The 14,924-nt window shown below is 39.6% G+C and overlaps 2 protein-coding genes across 4 annotated transcripts in view; one reads left to right on the forward strand and one right to left on the reverse strand.

Moving 5' to 3' along the window:
- The first annotated feature begins 1,890 nt into the window (after nt 1–1,890).
- The window catches only part of LOC140942733 (glyceraldehyde-3-phosphate dehydrogenase-like), a 41,740-nt gene continuing 28,706 nt past the window's right edge, over nt 1,891–14,924 (forward strand). Inside the window, exons 1-8 of one of the 3 annotated variants that reach the window (XM_073391713.1) lie at nt 1,891–2,071; nt 2,185–2,233; nt 2,343–2,442; nt 2,913–3,229; nt 4,301–4,439; nt 4,960–5,133; nt 6,710–6,894; nt 7,811–8,594. In XM_073391713.1, coding sequence (XP_073247814.1) covers nt 1,906–2,071; nt 2,185–2,233; nt 2,343–2,442; nt 2,913–3,229; nt 4,301–4,439; nt 4,960–5,133; nt 6,710–6,894; nt 7,811–7,880 — 1,200 coding nt within the window. In that variant the 5' untranslated portion in view covers nt 1,891–1,905 and the 3' untranslated portion in view covers nt 7,881–8,594. Of the gene's footprint in view, nt 2,079–2,184; nt 2,234–2,342; nt 2,443–2,912; nt 3,230–4,300; nt 4,440–4,959; nt 5,134–6,709; nt 6,895–7,810; nt 8,595–14,924 lie in introns of those variants that run through there. The other 2 variants (XM_073391729.1, XM_073391720.1) reach the window with 2 other exon arrangements.
- LOC140947106 (E3 ubiquitin-protein ligase TRIM71-like) lies at nt 12,018–14,122 on the reverse strand. The gene has a single exon (XM_073396188.1). It carries the CDS (start codon nt 14,064–14,066, stop codon nt 12,018–12,020), a length of 2,049 nt encoding a protein of 682 aa, XP_073252289.1. The 5' UTR covers nt 14,067–14,122.

The raw sequence follows: 14,924 nt of genomic DNA on the forward strand, positions 1-14,924 counted from the left end.
CTCGCCTACTTGTACCTAGCCTGTTCCAGGCTCTCGGATAGTAGGGATGGCACGAGAGTGAAGGGCACGCGAACAGTTTTATTTATTTATTTATTTATTTATTTATTTTAACGTTTGCGCTTTCTCAAATCAGCGGACCCAATTATCTCGGAGTCTGGAATAGGCTAACTTGTAACCCGATTAAAAAATACCCGCCCTTCCTAGTTAATCAGACTAATGCCATGCAATGATTTTCTACCTTGTGAATTTCTGGTCTCAATGCTCCCTGGTCGTCAAGTACTTCGATTTGTTCAGCCAGCTTTAGTAGATCTCTGTTTTTTCGGGCTTGGCGCATCGAATTCACGATCCTGTCGTAAGGGATAGTAGAGTGACTTGTTGACTGTAGCAAAGATTTTCTCTCGCTTGGTAACGAATGGATTTCAGCTTGTACTTCCATTTTGACGTCTCTGTAATAAGAGAACGAGGTATCAATTAAAAGTAAAACATTGTTGAAGAAAAATGCAATGATCAGACAATTATAAAATAAAACTGACAGCTAAATTCTTTTCTCTCCTATGGGGCTTTTAATGATCAGAGATAATGAAACAAACAAATTTAAATGGAAAATAACAAGGTTAAGAATCCCAACAACTCCACTGAAGTTGAAAGAACTATGCCATGAAGTGAAATAGGGCCTGTCAAAATGATAGCGCCCCCAATGCGGTTCAGTAGCAGACTTTCTGCGATGTAGAATGACTGAAATGTATGTTATAGTTTTCACGAAAAATGAAAACTTTTCACGGGATAGTATTTTCCTAGTTAACTTTATCAAAAAGACGCCTTTCTGTTCTTTGAAAACGAAAACTGGTGACAGGTAATACGTTGTGCTATTATCCGGTTTAAGATAGAGCTCTTTGTAGGATCAGCCAACTTTTGCGGCATGCACAGTTAATTTCAGGAGAGGGTCGGCCTCAAAATTCTGCAAAACTTCTCGTTTAAAAAAGATTCTTCATTTGGGGAATTAAAATAGCTCTTCAAATTTCTGTTGTTAAAATTCAAAACACTTACCGTTCTTAATTGCAATTGGTTTAAAATTCACCTATAAGTAGAATCAACTGACAAACGAGTTCGTTTTCAGCACAAAGCAAATGACCTGCGCCTTCAAGAAAACTTCTGAGGAAGTGAATAAACATTTCCAGTTGTCGTAGAGATGTGGTATGTCACAGTGGTTGTTTCCAAAGCTCGCGCGCACTTTACACGCGCGCAGTCAGTTAATTCAAGTCTCGGTCCATGGCTTCCCACGGCAAGATATAGAATGATCCAGCTTACCTGAGTATAAATTACTTAACTCCTTTCGCAAAACTAAGCGAAATAAAAGAACGGTCCCTTGTGTGACGAAATAAGCAATGTCGGTCTTAGACTTTAAGGCTTCGGTGGTATCCAGGTTCCACCCCAACCTCCCACATCAATCGTCCGCCTGCCACTGCCTTTAACATCATAATCAATTTCATTGTCAAGAGCAATTCGGCAGGATTTGAAACGAATTTTCAATGGAACAACTTGCATTTTAATGCCATTCATTAATTTCCCTAGGCTGTCAGGCCGGTAGGTTAATGCCGACCCTGAAGAAACGTACCGGGAATACAAACACATGTAAAATATCCTATCTAGTCCTAAGTCCCCCAGCTCATAGTCCAGTCCAGCCCAGTCCATCCACTCCAGTCCATCACGGACGTCTGGAGTGTTATGCAAAACGGAGACAAGATGCCCACGGGGTGAATAGGGCTTTTTATTTGGATACAGTACTTTAACCCACACCAGGTTGCTATCTTTGATATTCTACATTGAAAATCTTCCGTAACATCAGAGAAATGTACCTTTATTTGCACAAAAGAAAAGTACAAACTTTGTGATGGCTGCAGCAGCATGCAAGAACCGTGCAGGGCGTCACGACACCCGTCATGTGATCCATATGCACCAATCATATTGCAGTACCAGCAGCACTTGAAGGGTCATTCTGCAAAATTGTCCACTCCGATCTTGCATTCTATCGGTGAACGTGGCAGTAATTGTGATCTCCCTTCTGTTCTAGGTAAATGGTCAGTCTTAACCCGTCATTTCAATGGACATGTGTCTTATAACAATAATTTTTGTGTGCAGTTAAATACTTGTTCGTACTGAAGTTAGTTGTTGATTCTTTCGCAGAAAACACCCCAAAACTCGACATCAAGATGGTGAAAGTAGGAATTAATGGGTTAGTGAAAGTGTTGAATGAGCTTTGCTGCTTCTTTTTTCTATGTTTCTGTTCTTGTCCATCATCATTTGACTGTTAAAGGTAACATATTCTTGCGTTTTTATCGTAGATTTGGACGTATTGGACGCCTTGTAATGCGTGCCTCCCAGGAACATGAAGAAGTACAAGTTGTCGCAGTGAACGATCCATTTATCGATCTGGATTACATGGTTAACAATATTTTTATTATTGCTTGTGTAATTCCATTGAGGAATAATTTTATTTTATTGTGACTAACAGAACAGGATTCGTAGGCAGTTTTTTTAAACAACCAGTAAACTAAATCAATATCGTATTGTTCCAATAATGGCGGCCGCTTCCTGATAGGTCATGATACCATCTTTTGCATGAGCTCATACGTAATCGTTTGACGCACAAAAAATTAACTGTCAGATCTACGTGTTAATGAGTTTTTAATTAATGTCAGTTATTTTTAGTTTGTGGTTGCACTTTGATTTAAAATTTTGTTTCTACCTATCAGCACACGTGTAATATTTTCAGATATTTCTCAGATTTTAGCACTGATCTCCACAGTTTTTCCAGACTTTCCATGACAGGTCGTGTAGGTCACAGACTAAAAGCAAATCGAGACCTACTGATTCATGAAAAGTTCATTAATTTCTGCTGTTTTGTCAAAAAGGTGTACATGTTTAAGTACGACTCCACCCATGGAAGATTCAAGGGAACTGTTGAGGCAAAAGATGGCAAGCTTGTAATAAATGGCAAAGCAATTTTTGTCTATGCATTGAAAGACCCAAGCGCAATACCATGGAGTGAAAGTGGTGCTGAATATGTTGTTGAGTCAACTGGTGTTTTCACAACGACAGAAAAGGCCAGCGCTCACTTGAAGGGCGGGGCCAAAAGGGTCATCATTTCAGCCCCTTCAGCTGATGCTCCCATGTTTGTGATGGGAGTGAATGAGGACAAGTATGATCCAAAATCTATGACAGTTGTTAGGTATGTTGATAGATTGTGCTTTATAGAAGTTTTTTTTAGTCGTGATGGTCTTGAAGTGAGTAGTGTCACTTTTGGTGGGTGGAAGTAGTAATCAGTTATTATTCACTGAAAATAATTCTCAGTTTATAATTAGCTCAAACTGCCTGGCTAATTTTTCATAACCAGCCAACTTTGACCAAATTTGCTTGATTTGTTTTTATGCCACATTGCATCATTTTAATTCATTGATATTTTAAACTTCATAGATCAAATTATTCCCATTAATCCATCAGCATCCATCCCAATCAAAGATTCTTTTGAATTTTCAATTCTTTGACTGAAGAGCATGATATTGAAATTAAAAATAAACTCAATAATGAAAAAACCACGGTCAAAATGTATTATAACATAACTAGAATATTCACCTAATCAAATTCAATTAATAGCGCAAGCATGCTTCATACTCCCATTGAGCATGCTGATGACGTCAATAAACTATACCTCGAGTTCTTGAAAGCTTAACAATCCTCCCAAGACATCTCCTACGTGCATCCATAACTCAACAGTACAGTATGACAGGGGCGGATCCAGGATTTTTTTTAGGAGGGGGTGCACTTGTCTCTTGCTCTACTTCAACACCAATAAACCACATAGTTTTATTTTTTTCTCAGAAAACCAGTTGTATTAGCTTATCTTAGTCTTAGGGGGGGATGCACACCCCCTGCACCCTCCCCCTAGATCTGCCCCTGTATGAAGCGTTAACCATGTGTTTTATAAAGAGAACACTTTTGAATTTGTCAACCAATAGTTAAGGGGAAAGAGGTGAGTGTTGTTGTTGTTGTTATTGTCATCTCTGTGAACTGTGCAGGCTGTGGTGTGAGCAAATCACTTTTTGCACTTGGGAAGTTTGGAGAGCACTCAGGAGGGTCGAGCAACTCTTACGCTTTTTTCGTGCTCTCCAAACTTCCTGCATGCTCAATATCTCGACATACCCACGCTGACGCATGAACTAATTGTTAATTCTTCCAAGGAACACTTGACCAGTTTTAACTTTACCTCTTGCGACCTGTGACATTTTTTTTTTACCCCTAGCAATGCATCATGCACAACCAACTGCCTTGCTCCTTTAGCCAAAGTCATAAATGACAATTTTGGAATAGAAGAGGGTTTAATGACCACGATCCATGCTTACACTGCCACACAGAAGACTGTTGATGGGCCAAGTGGAAAGGTATGTGCCAAGCAAAGCTTCCAACAAAATCTGTAAGATGAGAGCTACATGTGTTAACCACATCAAAAGAGAACTTCAAAACCCCCATTTTTCTGTAGATAAGTGCAAAAGGTTGGAACACTTGGTCACAAGATGCAGTAACATGTTGCGGCAATATGTGATGTTGCAGGGGCAAAGTACTTTTTGCTTATTTCAAAAATTTTTCTGAAAATCTTGTCCCTGCAACAGAATTTTTGCCACAGACTGCAACAAGTTGCACATAATCAAACCAGTGGGCACAAAGAGATTTGTTGCTGCAAAGTGTCATGCTACTAGATGCCTGACTTGTACACAAGTAGTGCTTTTTTGGAATGACATGTCGCCTAGTGTGTTCAAACTTTAATAAGTTTTCCCCAACCATTTTAATAGCAATTTATCCAGTGTAGATTATTTGGCAAATAAATTCTGGGATATGAACCAAGGGTGGTGTTGAATATATGATGTTTGAACTTTGCTTATTTCCCCTTTTTCTCCACCCCAGAAATGGCGTGATGGCCGCGGAGCTCATCAGAATGTAATTCCAGCATCTACAGGTGCTGCTAAGGCTGTTGGGAAGGTTATCCCTGAACTGAATGGAAAGCTGACTGGTATGGCGTTCCGTGTTCCTGTTCCAGATGTGTCTGTGGTGGATCTTACCTGCAGACTCAAGAAGGGGGTAAGGCACTGCCTCACTGTATGTTGAACAGCACTTTTGGTTTTATTGTGTTGATTACCTACATGTAGTGTGATACCAGTCAGAACATTTTTTAAAATATTTCATTAGCCCTCATTGGCCAATTCCAAAAATGAATTACAGTCGAACCTCCATATATATGTGACCACCTATTAAAAACGCTAGCGTTTGCCCAGTTAAAGCCTTAGAGTTGGACCCTGTCTTAAACAACCACCTGTTGTAAGCAACTGCTACCACTTTTCGGGGATGATGGTTAAATAACTTTGTTTTCAGCGTGCAAAGAAAGTAGCGTCCAATAGCCCAGGGCTAGTGGATTTTGCTATCAGGCTAGTGAATTCTGTTTTTAACTGGCCCGATGGGCAAGTTAAGTTTTTTGAGGAATTCAAATTACAGAAGAACTGTAAGATCAATCCTGCTCATCAAACGTTTTGGGGGTTAGTTGAAATGATGTTTGGGCTAGTAATTGTTAGCTTCAGCCTGCCCGAATGGCAAGCTGTAAAAATGACTTTCTTTGCACCCTGGTTTTTTAACCTCTTTAAAGGGACCACTTGATGTTTGATGTATGCGCTATGTTGCTTATAAAAAGATCTTCTCGCGACAACTATAACTACAGACATTGCAACTTAGAAATTGCATGCAGTGAATTATCACTTATAAAGTAGATGTGATTGGACCTCTTCTCAGAAGAGACCCCCTTTGGTTTGATTCTTGTAAGTTACCAACTGTAAGCAACCACCAAATCTGCTCATTTTGGGTGGCCATTTACAATAAGTTTGACTGTAATTTTAAATATAGACTGGAAACATAAATTTTTGTTCTGAAATATTTTGGCTGAATCACACAGCCTTCAACAGTTGATAATTTGTACAAACACTGTACATGGTTTTGTAGCTGTCACAAGATCTTAGAGCAGCCATTTGACAAGAGTATGGTATTGTAGATGTTTGTTTGCTCCATTAAGAGTTAGGCCCTCAACCAAAATGTTTGAGGTTACATTATAAAAAGGTGGTAGCCAATATCCTGCATTAGAATTAAACATCCTATCTGTCTCACAGTAAACTGAGCAGACACAAAAAGGACCGTGGCAAATCCAAGATGGCCTTTAGTAACAAATGTCTATAATTGCACACCATAAATTATGTAGTTGGAAAAAAATCATACGGTCTATGGAAGCTGTGATAAAAAATAATACGATCAAACCTCTCACAATGGCCACAAGAAATTGGTCAGGTTAGAGAGGTGGCCATCATAGAAAGGTTTAAACAACAGTCAATGTATGGACAGTCTGCCAAAAAAAGTGGCTGTTGGTGGCCATTTTAGAGAGGTGGGAGCCATAAGTGGAGGTTTGACTGTATTTGATGCAAAGCCTACATTAATACAGGCTTATATTGTTAAAAACAAAACTAAAACTGAACATTGAAGCCATGCAGTGTTTTGCTTAGTGTTCTTTTCCAGCAATTTCACACCAATTTCCCATCGTACTAATTAACAAATACCTGTAAGTTACATCCCATTTTCTTGTTCATTCATTCTTTCTTTCATTTCTTTTCTGTTGTAGGCATCATATGATGAAATTAAGACAGTGATGAAGAAAGCATCAGAAGATCCAGCACTTAAAAAATACCTTGGATACACTGATGAGCAAGTTGTATCCACTGACTTCATTAGCAGCACTTATTCTTCAGTCTTTGATGCGGCGGCAGGAATTTCTCTGAATCCAAATTTTGTTAAGCTTGTAGCCTGGTAAGCAAAAGCATACACCTTAAAAGTCCTTGAATGTTCTCGAATTTAAAAATAAAAATTCAAGCTAGACCTTGAAAGAGCTTGAAAATTGCAGTCGGTGCTGGAAAGTCCTTTCAATTTTGGTAGCAACTTTATTCAACCCAGATTCTCAAGTGCTTAAAAGAAACAAATGCAGAAAGACCTTAAGGATAAAATCGCTCATGTTGTGAAAGAACTAAAAAGACATAGACTCAAGGCTCTTTTTTGCACTGAATGGAGTCAACTCCTTGAAAAATGAAAATGTGTCCTTGAAAAGTCCTTGAATTTTTGTTCGAAACAGTGTACTGTACATGCAAACCCTGGTTTTTGTACATGACTTGAGTTGGGAGCAGTTGTTGATGGGGGGGAGGGGGAGTGGGGTGCTCCTTGCTGTAGGGCTTTGAAAGTAATGACTCACTTTACTTTAAGTTGTGACGGAGTCTTAGTCAGAGTTGTATGCATACAGCTCTCTCGGGAGCTAACAAATACAGCTGAACTTTATCTGCTATGGCATCGGCAGCAGCAAACACTGTACCACCTCCTTGGTTTTTGAGTGGCGCTCCTACTTTGAAGTTAAATGTTGAGTTCTGCAATCTTCAACTTTTGATCCTTAAGATGAATGATTAATAATAAGTGCCATTTATGGTTTATAAGGGAAGCACAAAGTAGTTGTTTTTAGGTCATCTTTGATTTAACAACCTTTGAACAATCCTTTAATTACTTGATCCAGTTAGAGGGTGTGAAGATACTGTAAAATCCTGAATGCATTTTAATGTGTCATGTAGTGTTTGTATTCATACTGTCTGACCCTCTGTTAGTAATAACTTGGTTAAATAATATTATTCATAGGCAAGGTCAGCAAAATCGTTCTCAAAATTTTGTCTGTTTTTTTTCCCAGGTATGATAATGAATATGGCTACAGCCACCGTGTTGTGGATCTTATCAAGTACCTTGCTGGCAAGGAGTAAACACCTTGTTCCAGGCCCATCGTAATTTAAATTCCTCAAATCACCGTGTGAACGTTAGTTCTGTTTACACCTTTTTCTGTCTTGATTATGATTCTCAAGATTAAATGGAAGTTTTTGTAACCGTTTCCTGTGGTCCAAAAGATTTTCTTTCACCCTCGTTGTGGCTCCAGCCAACATGTTAAAACATTATTGATCAGCCTTAGCTAACTCATCCCGTTATTGTGTAAGAAAATCTTCCAGGACAATGGGCATAGTTGCAGAAAATTTTACTTCATCTTGAGTTGCGCTGCTAGCTTAGACTTCCAACCACAGGTTCAGAGGTTCAAAGCTGCAGTGAAGTAAAACAGGGACTCTTTAAGATCAAGGTGCGATTAAGTAGAAAGTTTGTGGTAGTGGCTTTAAGTTGCTTATATCAGGCCTAAAACATGCACTGTTTGGGCAATACAAAGGTGTCAAAACATGATGTAACTTTAACATTGTGGTGAAATCTTTGCGGTGGGCCTCATCATCAGTTCAGAAAATGACTGAAATCTGACTTATCATGTGTAGTGTGTTTGTTGTCTGCTGTTGTTCCCTAGGAATAGAAAACTGGATTGGAAAAAGAAATCGAAAAAGAGTGGGATTGCTCCCGTCCTTTAGCTAACGTTCACTGAGAAGAAATGTGTTGTTGATGTTAAGATAAACTGAGCTGGAATAAAGCAACTTTCATCTGAACCATCAGTTATAATTTCTTTAATGGGTGATCTAGTAATACTTTGTCAGCCAAAAAAAAACCTTGGGTACACTTCGGTAATGAACATTTGCCCCAAGTGAGACACAAATGTTAACTTTAAGTTAGGGGAGGGGTAGGTGGGCAGTTTGCCAGACCTAAATTGATCCGACATATGCCATCAGCTAATCCCAGGGGTAGGACCCCAGGCCAACCATCGGATTGTAAGTCACAGTGGAACCTCGATATAACGAAGGGCCAAGGGACTGGCAACATGTGTTCTCTGTAACAAGGTTTCGTTATATCGAGTTTCTTTTCCATATATTTTACTATCAGAGGGGTAAAGAAAATCGTTCGTTATACTGAGGACTTCGTTATATACGTAGAGGTTTTTGAAATCGAGGTTCAAATGTATAAATTTTTCCCACTCCTTTTTCCTTCTAACTGAAATATTGTTCAGGCCCCAGTTGTTCAAAAGGTGGATAGAGCTAATGCAATTGGTTTCCCTAATACTTATTCACTGGATAGTGATTTATCCAGTGGATAGCACTATCCAGCTTTTGAACAACTTGGGCCTGAATATTACACTCCCCAGGGGCAGGGAACCCAATTTATTCAATTCCCAGAGATATTTCCCTGGATTCCCCAGGGTCCTATCCCTGGGGTAAGCTAATGACAGGCACATAAAGTGCCATTTTTTAATTGATTTATTGTTACAAAGATATTTTTTTTTAAAAAATATTGGTACCCCTTCGCTTGCTTAAGAAATATAATACGCAAAGAAGATACATTCGCGCGAAAAAACGAACATTTGCGCATATATCAGATTCAGTAACGATTTTTGCATTTTAGTCAACATTCAATAACATTTTGGGGCATTTTGTATTTATTCTTGAATTTGTGATGTAGAGTTTTCCTCATCGAACGAAAACATGATCAATGGTAATTGCTCCTTTAAACGAATATTAGAAAAGTTTGAATATATACCGAAAATCCGACTTAGTTTTTTGTCGATTTGTGTCTTGTGAATCTGTTGACACTTACAGTGCAAACTGCTTACAATGCACCCCCACATTATGGCATTCGCAAAAGGGCCCCAAACGAATTTTGAAATTTCTTAACGGCATCGCCGTTTGCTGGTCTTCTCCTAGTTTTTCAAAGCCCGTTTCCGGTTTCTGCTGGTTAGGTGGTCAGTAGGGAGGCCAGAAGACCGGGCAGATCGGCTGAAAAAGTCACAGTTCTTGAAAGCCTTGAAACTTTTTTACGGTTAATATTAATCTGCCTTTTGACGGTTGACAGTAAAAAAAAAGCCTTTTTCGACGGCTGACGGTTACATTTTAGGCCATTTGACGGCTGCACTGACGGTTAACCCCATTGAGACCCTCCTCAGTGTGTATTCTATACGGTCTACAAAGAACATCTAGTTGCTTTCCAACTTTCTTCAGTGCTAATTTTCGTTACGTGTTTTACAAAATTCAGGGAATCGTCCAATGTTAACCCAAACACATCCCTCATTATAGTAACTAGTGGTACGGCAGCACCTTCAGCAAACCGCCGGCATTAGGCTTTCGCGCGAGAACCAGTGCCTTGCATTTTTCAGGGTTCAAGATTATCTTGTTTTCACGAAACCACTTACACACATCCTCGAGTTCCTTGTTAAGCTTTGCATGAACTGCATGAGCAGTTCTTCTACCCGATTCGTGAGTTCTTTTCGGCTAGCGAGGGCTTCTTTATACTTCCTTTGCGAGACATCAACTTGACACTTAGTGGAGGCAGGGCATGGGGTGGGGATTTGATTGTCTTTGTTGGCCCTGGGGTAGGGCATTTGACTGATCTTGTTCTCCCAGGGGAGGGGATATTTGAATCTTTCTTCGCCCGACGTGGAGATCACGAAAAAGAACTGAGACCGAAAATATGTTCCCGCTTCCACGCTTCACGTATGAGCCGTACGGTCGGGAAAGATCTGGAAATCATGGTGGCCAACGGGAACAAGAGAAAGCTGAGTGGATTTCATTGTTTTGCCTTCAAATTTCGTTTGTTTTAGCGTGTTTTTGATCAATTGAACCTCTTAAGATACTGTGGTTTCAAAGTAAACGGAAGTAAAGGGAAACCAAGTCGATTCTTGCAAGTACAATTGATCAGTGTATGGCTCATTCGCTACAATCACTGTATAAAGTTTGTTAAACTGACTTTCTTTGTACCCTTTACTAAGAATGGTATATTTAAACTTACAAAATGTGGACTTTCTCCTAAAAGGTTTCTGTATTCTACGCAGTGTAACACGGATTATGGTTAAAACGTATAATTCAGATTGCAGAGTTTTATTTGGAGATATTTTCATTGTGCCTTTCTTGGGTTCTGCCTTGGGATATTTGATAGCAATGTACAGCCCGGGGTGGGGAAATTTGGTTGCATTTGACTGGAACGATTTGCCTGTGGGCAGGAAATTTGACGGCAAATTTTTGAAACATGTCAAATCCCCACCCAATCCCCTGCCTCCCCCCGGCTGGCTTTACATTGATAGGTGCATTAGCCTCTTGTCCTCCAGGAGACACGTGATATGGCATGATTCTGTCTTCTGTGGGTTCTGGGTCAGGGTGGTAAATCAGAGTGCGCGGGTTTTTTTTCAACAGAGCTTTCTCTAGTGGTTACGCCATACTGAAGAGCTGCAATAATAGCCGCGAAACAGCTGCCTATGCTACAATCCCGCTCTGTTTTGAGTTCTTTCGGTGTCGTGTTGATGTCTTGCAAAGCTAATTTTCACGAGCATTGTAGTATTCTGGTACGTTAAAGCTCAACACATGACGCTGTCCTTGACTACGATAAATTTGAACAACAAAAAAAAACATTCTTTATATTTGATTATCCTTTAATGCATTTTCAACAAATCGTTATACAATTCGGTTAGTATATGTTATAAGATCTTATAATTAACGGACAAGAAGCGGAACCTGTTCAGAAAAAAATGGTACTTGAGCTAATTATAAGGGCGCGGGGACAGTATTCCCCAAAACACACTAGCTAACAACTAGCAACTGCTGGAAAGAAAATGAAAAGGTATACCGTATAACATAAAAACACAATTTAGACTACCAAAAGGTGAACCATCTTATTAAACTACAATCGGCAATTCAATAATACTACAATACATATGAAAAAAGGTTACAAATTAAAATATATGTAGAAGTTGAAAGTCATTTCAGCTATTATTACAGCTATGATTCTATAAATAATCGTTACATTCACAGAAAAGACAAACTACATTCGAGGGCAACCTAATGCCCCCCCCCCCCCCCCCCCCGGCAACTAGAAAAGGTCAACAGTGAAAAGTACCTCACGAGATGGTGTTGTTCGAAAAATTACGCTTTCTTATTCTACAAAACCACTTTGAACTTTTCAACAATAATTATACCACTGGTAAGATCATATTATATCTTATCAAAAACCTGGATTCGGTTATTGTCCTTATCACACACAACTATCCTTCCATCACTAAGATTTGCTGTCGACCTTGGATTCTTCAACTCTCCTCTCTCACTACCTTCACTTCCAAACTTTGCAACAAACTTTCCACTCAGTTCAAATAACTGAACCCTGTGATTTCCTGCATCACAGACCATTAACAATCCTTCTTTGTTCACAGATAAGCAAAAGGGCTCATTGAACTCTCCATCCTTGATTCCCAGTTTTCCAAATTTTGAAATAAACCTTCCGTCAAGATTAAACATTTTAATGGAACGGTCACTAAAGTCTGAGACTATAAAATGTTGACCGTGTTGGATACAGTGAAAGGGATTGACCAAAGAACCTGCTTCACCAAATTTACGTAAATACCCCCCACTAGAAGAGAATATCTTGATTAATCTGTTACCATAATCAGCAACAATAATATCACCGTTGCCGTTTATTGATAAACCTCCAGGGTAACTAAGTTGACTATCACGACTTCCTTTTTTACCAAGATTACTGAGAAAGTTACCATTACGATCAAAGACTTGCACCCTGTGGTTCAAACAGTCTGCCACTACAATATTGCCATGACTATCAAAAGCGATCCCTTTAGGGCCCTGGAACTCACCATTATTCTGACCCCTCCTACCAAATGATCTCACGTGGGTACCGTCACTACTAAACACTGAAACCCTGTGGTTACCGTAATCAGTCACAGCAATTTCATCCTGACCATTCACTGTCACACCCCAGGGCTTTTTAAGCATTCCAACAGATTCACCTTCTTGTCCAAATGACAGCACAGATCTGAAGCGCCTGGTTTGTACCTGAGCCTCAAGAGGACTGTCATGAATATTTGCCCCTTTATTCCCAGCTATTACTTTACTACTTTCTTTACCATTAGCTCCTGATTGTTGCGCTTTAGTTTCGCTAAAAACAAATTCTACTTTACCTATCCCCTCGCTCATGCTCAACAGGTTAATCAGTTTTTCACTTTTAGTGAAACTAAACCGAGGAATATATTCAGTGTCACGGTTTTCTTGGGTGCTCTGTTCCTGCAGGATTGTATCAAATGTTTCACTGAATCCAAGGATTTCAGTGCTAAAGCTTCGTTTCAACAGAGTTTCAGTTTGTTCAATTGCGGATTCAATTATTTTTAACTGTTTTTCCACTTCGTCTTTTTTCTGTGAGAGAGATTCCAGTGATTTTGCCGCTTGATTATCGACTGCATCAAAAATATCTTGTTTTCTCGCTTCGATGATTGCAATAATTTGGTCTACACAAGACTGCACTTGGCTTTTTACCTCGGTTACTTTCGATTGAAATGCGATGCTTCTTTGGTTGAATTGTTCGACTTCTCTTTGTTTTTCCACTACTTTGTCTTTCAAAGATCGAATCATGGAGTTTATCTGTGTTTTGCGCTCATCAGTAGCTTCTTGCAAGGGCATCTTACCATGACCTTCATGAAGTGTTACAGCGCAAGTGTTGCAAATGGCGACTTTACAGCCCTTACAAAAGAACTCCAACTCTTTGTTTTCATGGTGTTTCTTCTGACAAAATGCTGGTCGCTCTAAAACAGCTTTGATGTCTTGATCTCGAAAATCTTTCAGCGCTAGCGTTCTGTGATCTTTATTTTCTCGAATTATGTTATGTCCTACAATACATTCTTCACACCAGAAGGAACAACACTGGAAGCAATATGAGGTCTGGGCGCTTCGTTTGTCGCAGTTTCTGCATTTTACGTTGACTGTACTGCACTCTTTAATTGCCAAGACATCTAGTAGGCTGTTTATTCGAAAATTGGTGGGAAGTTCGCTGGGATTTCCACTTCCAGAAATCTGAAACTGTCTCCTACACTCGGGGCACGTAATTTTACCACGGACGCCGCTCGTTCGTTGAATTCCGTTTAGGCAGTGAAGACAGAAATTGTGCAAACAAGGCATCTGCTTTGGATCAGTGAATGTACACATACACACAGAACAGGATACTTCATCATGAAGATTGTCCAGCAAGGTCTTTATATCCATGGAAAAGGTCGGAAACAAGGTTACTTTTTAAAAAATTTGGCCTAGCTGGTTGTTGACGATCAAGGAAATGGTAATGAGAATGAACAATTAAGTCTTGTATTGTGATCCATACTAAACTCTGTATTATTAGCCAATCAAATAGAGTTTCTTGACATGTTTTGATGGTGTCACGGAAAAATAAATAACATCCTGTATTTCCTAAAATTGTTAATCAGCTCTTAGAAAGAGCTTTCTCTCCCTAGTATAAATTGGTTCGGAAAAAGTTGCTACGCAGGCTATAAAAGAATGGACTACGGAAATTTTTTGTATTGGTAAACACCAGAACACTCAGCACGTTACACACGCGTACAATTCTTGGAGAGATTAAACTGGGAAAGAAAGTCCCCGTTGGCCCAAAATCAGAATCAAAAAAGCCACGCGAAAGACAAAACGCGCCATTTCCCCATCTTTTATTTTACAGGATGGAGGACGGAGTTATTTTCCATCTATTTTGTCCAAGATAGTGCTCGTTAACGTAAGTGTTTTCAGCAAATATATTAAACAACCTTTGGTCAAGTTTCCTTGATACTGCGCAACAAAATCCTCCAGAAAAAATGGCACTTGCGGAAAATTTTTACACATTCTTAAGCTTCTGGGGGCCTTTTGGCCAAGCTTAGACTTCCAACAATACATCTAACCAAATCACATCTCCTGTAGCCTGTGAACAGGCCTTCAGTCGAGCGGGGAACTGGGGAGAGGGAAAAGCGAAAAGGCCTCTTTCCCTCTTTCCCTTCCCTCTCCTCGCGATTTTTTTCCGCCAAACAGAGAGCCTGTTCACAGGCTACATCTCCTGCAGTATCTTTAACAAAAAATGATGGT

The sequence above is a fragment of the Porites lutea genome, chromosome 1, assembly GCF_958299795.1.
Source record: "Porites lutea chromosome 1, jaPorLute2.1, whole genome shotgun sequence".
Lineage (NCBI taxonomy): Eukaryota > Metazoa > Cnidaria > Anthozoa > Scleractinia > Poritidae > Porites > Porites lutea.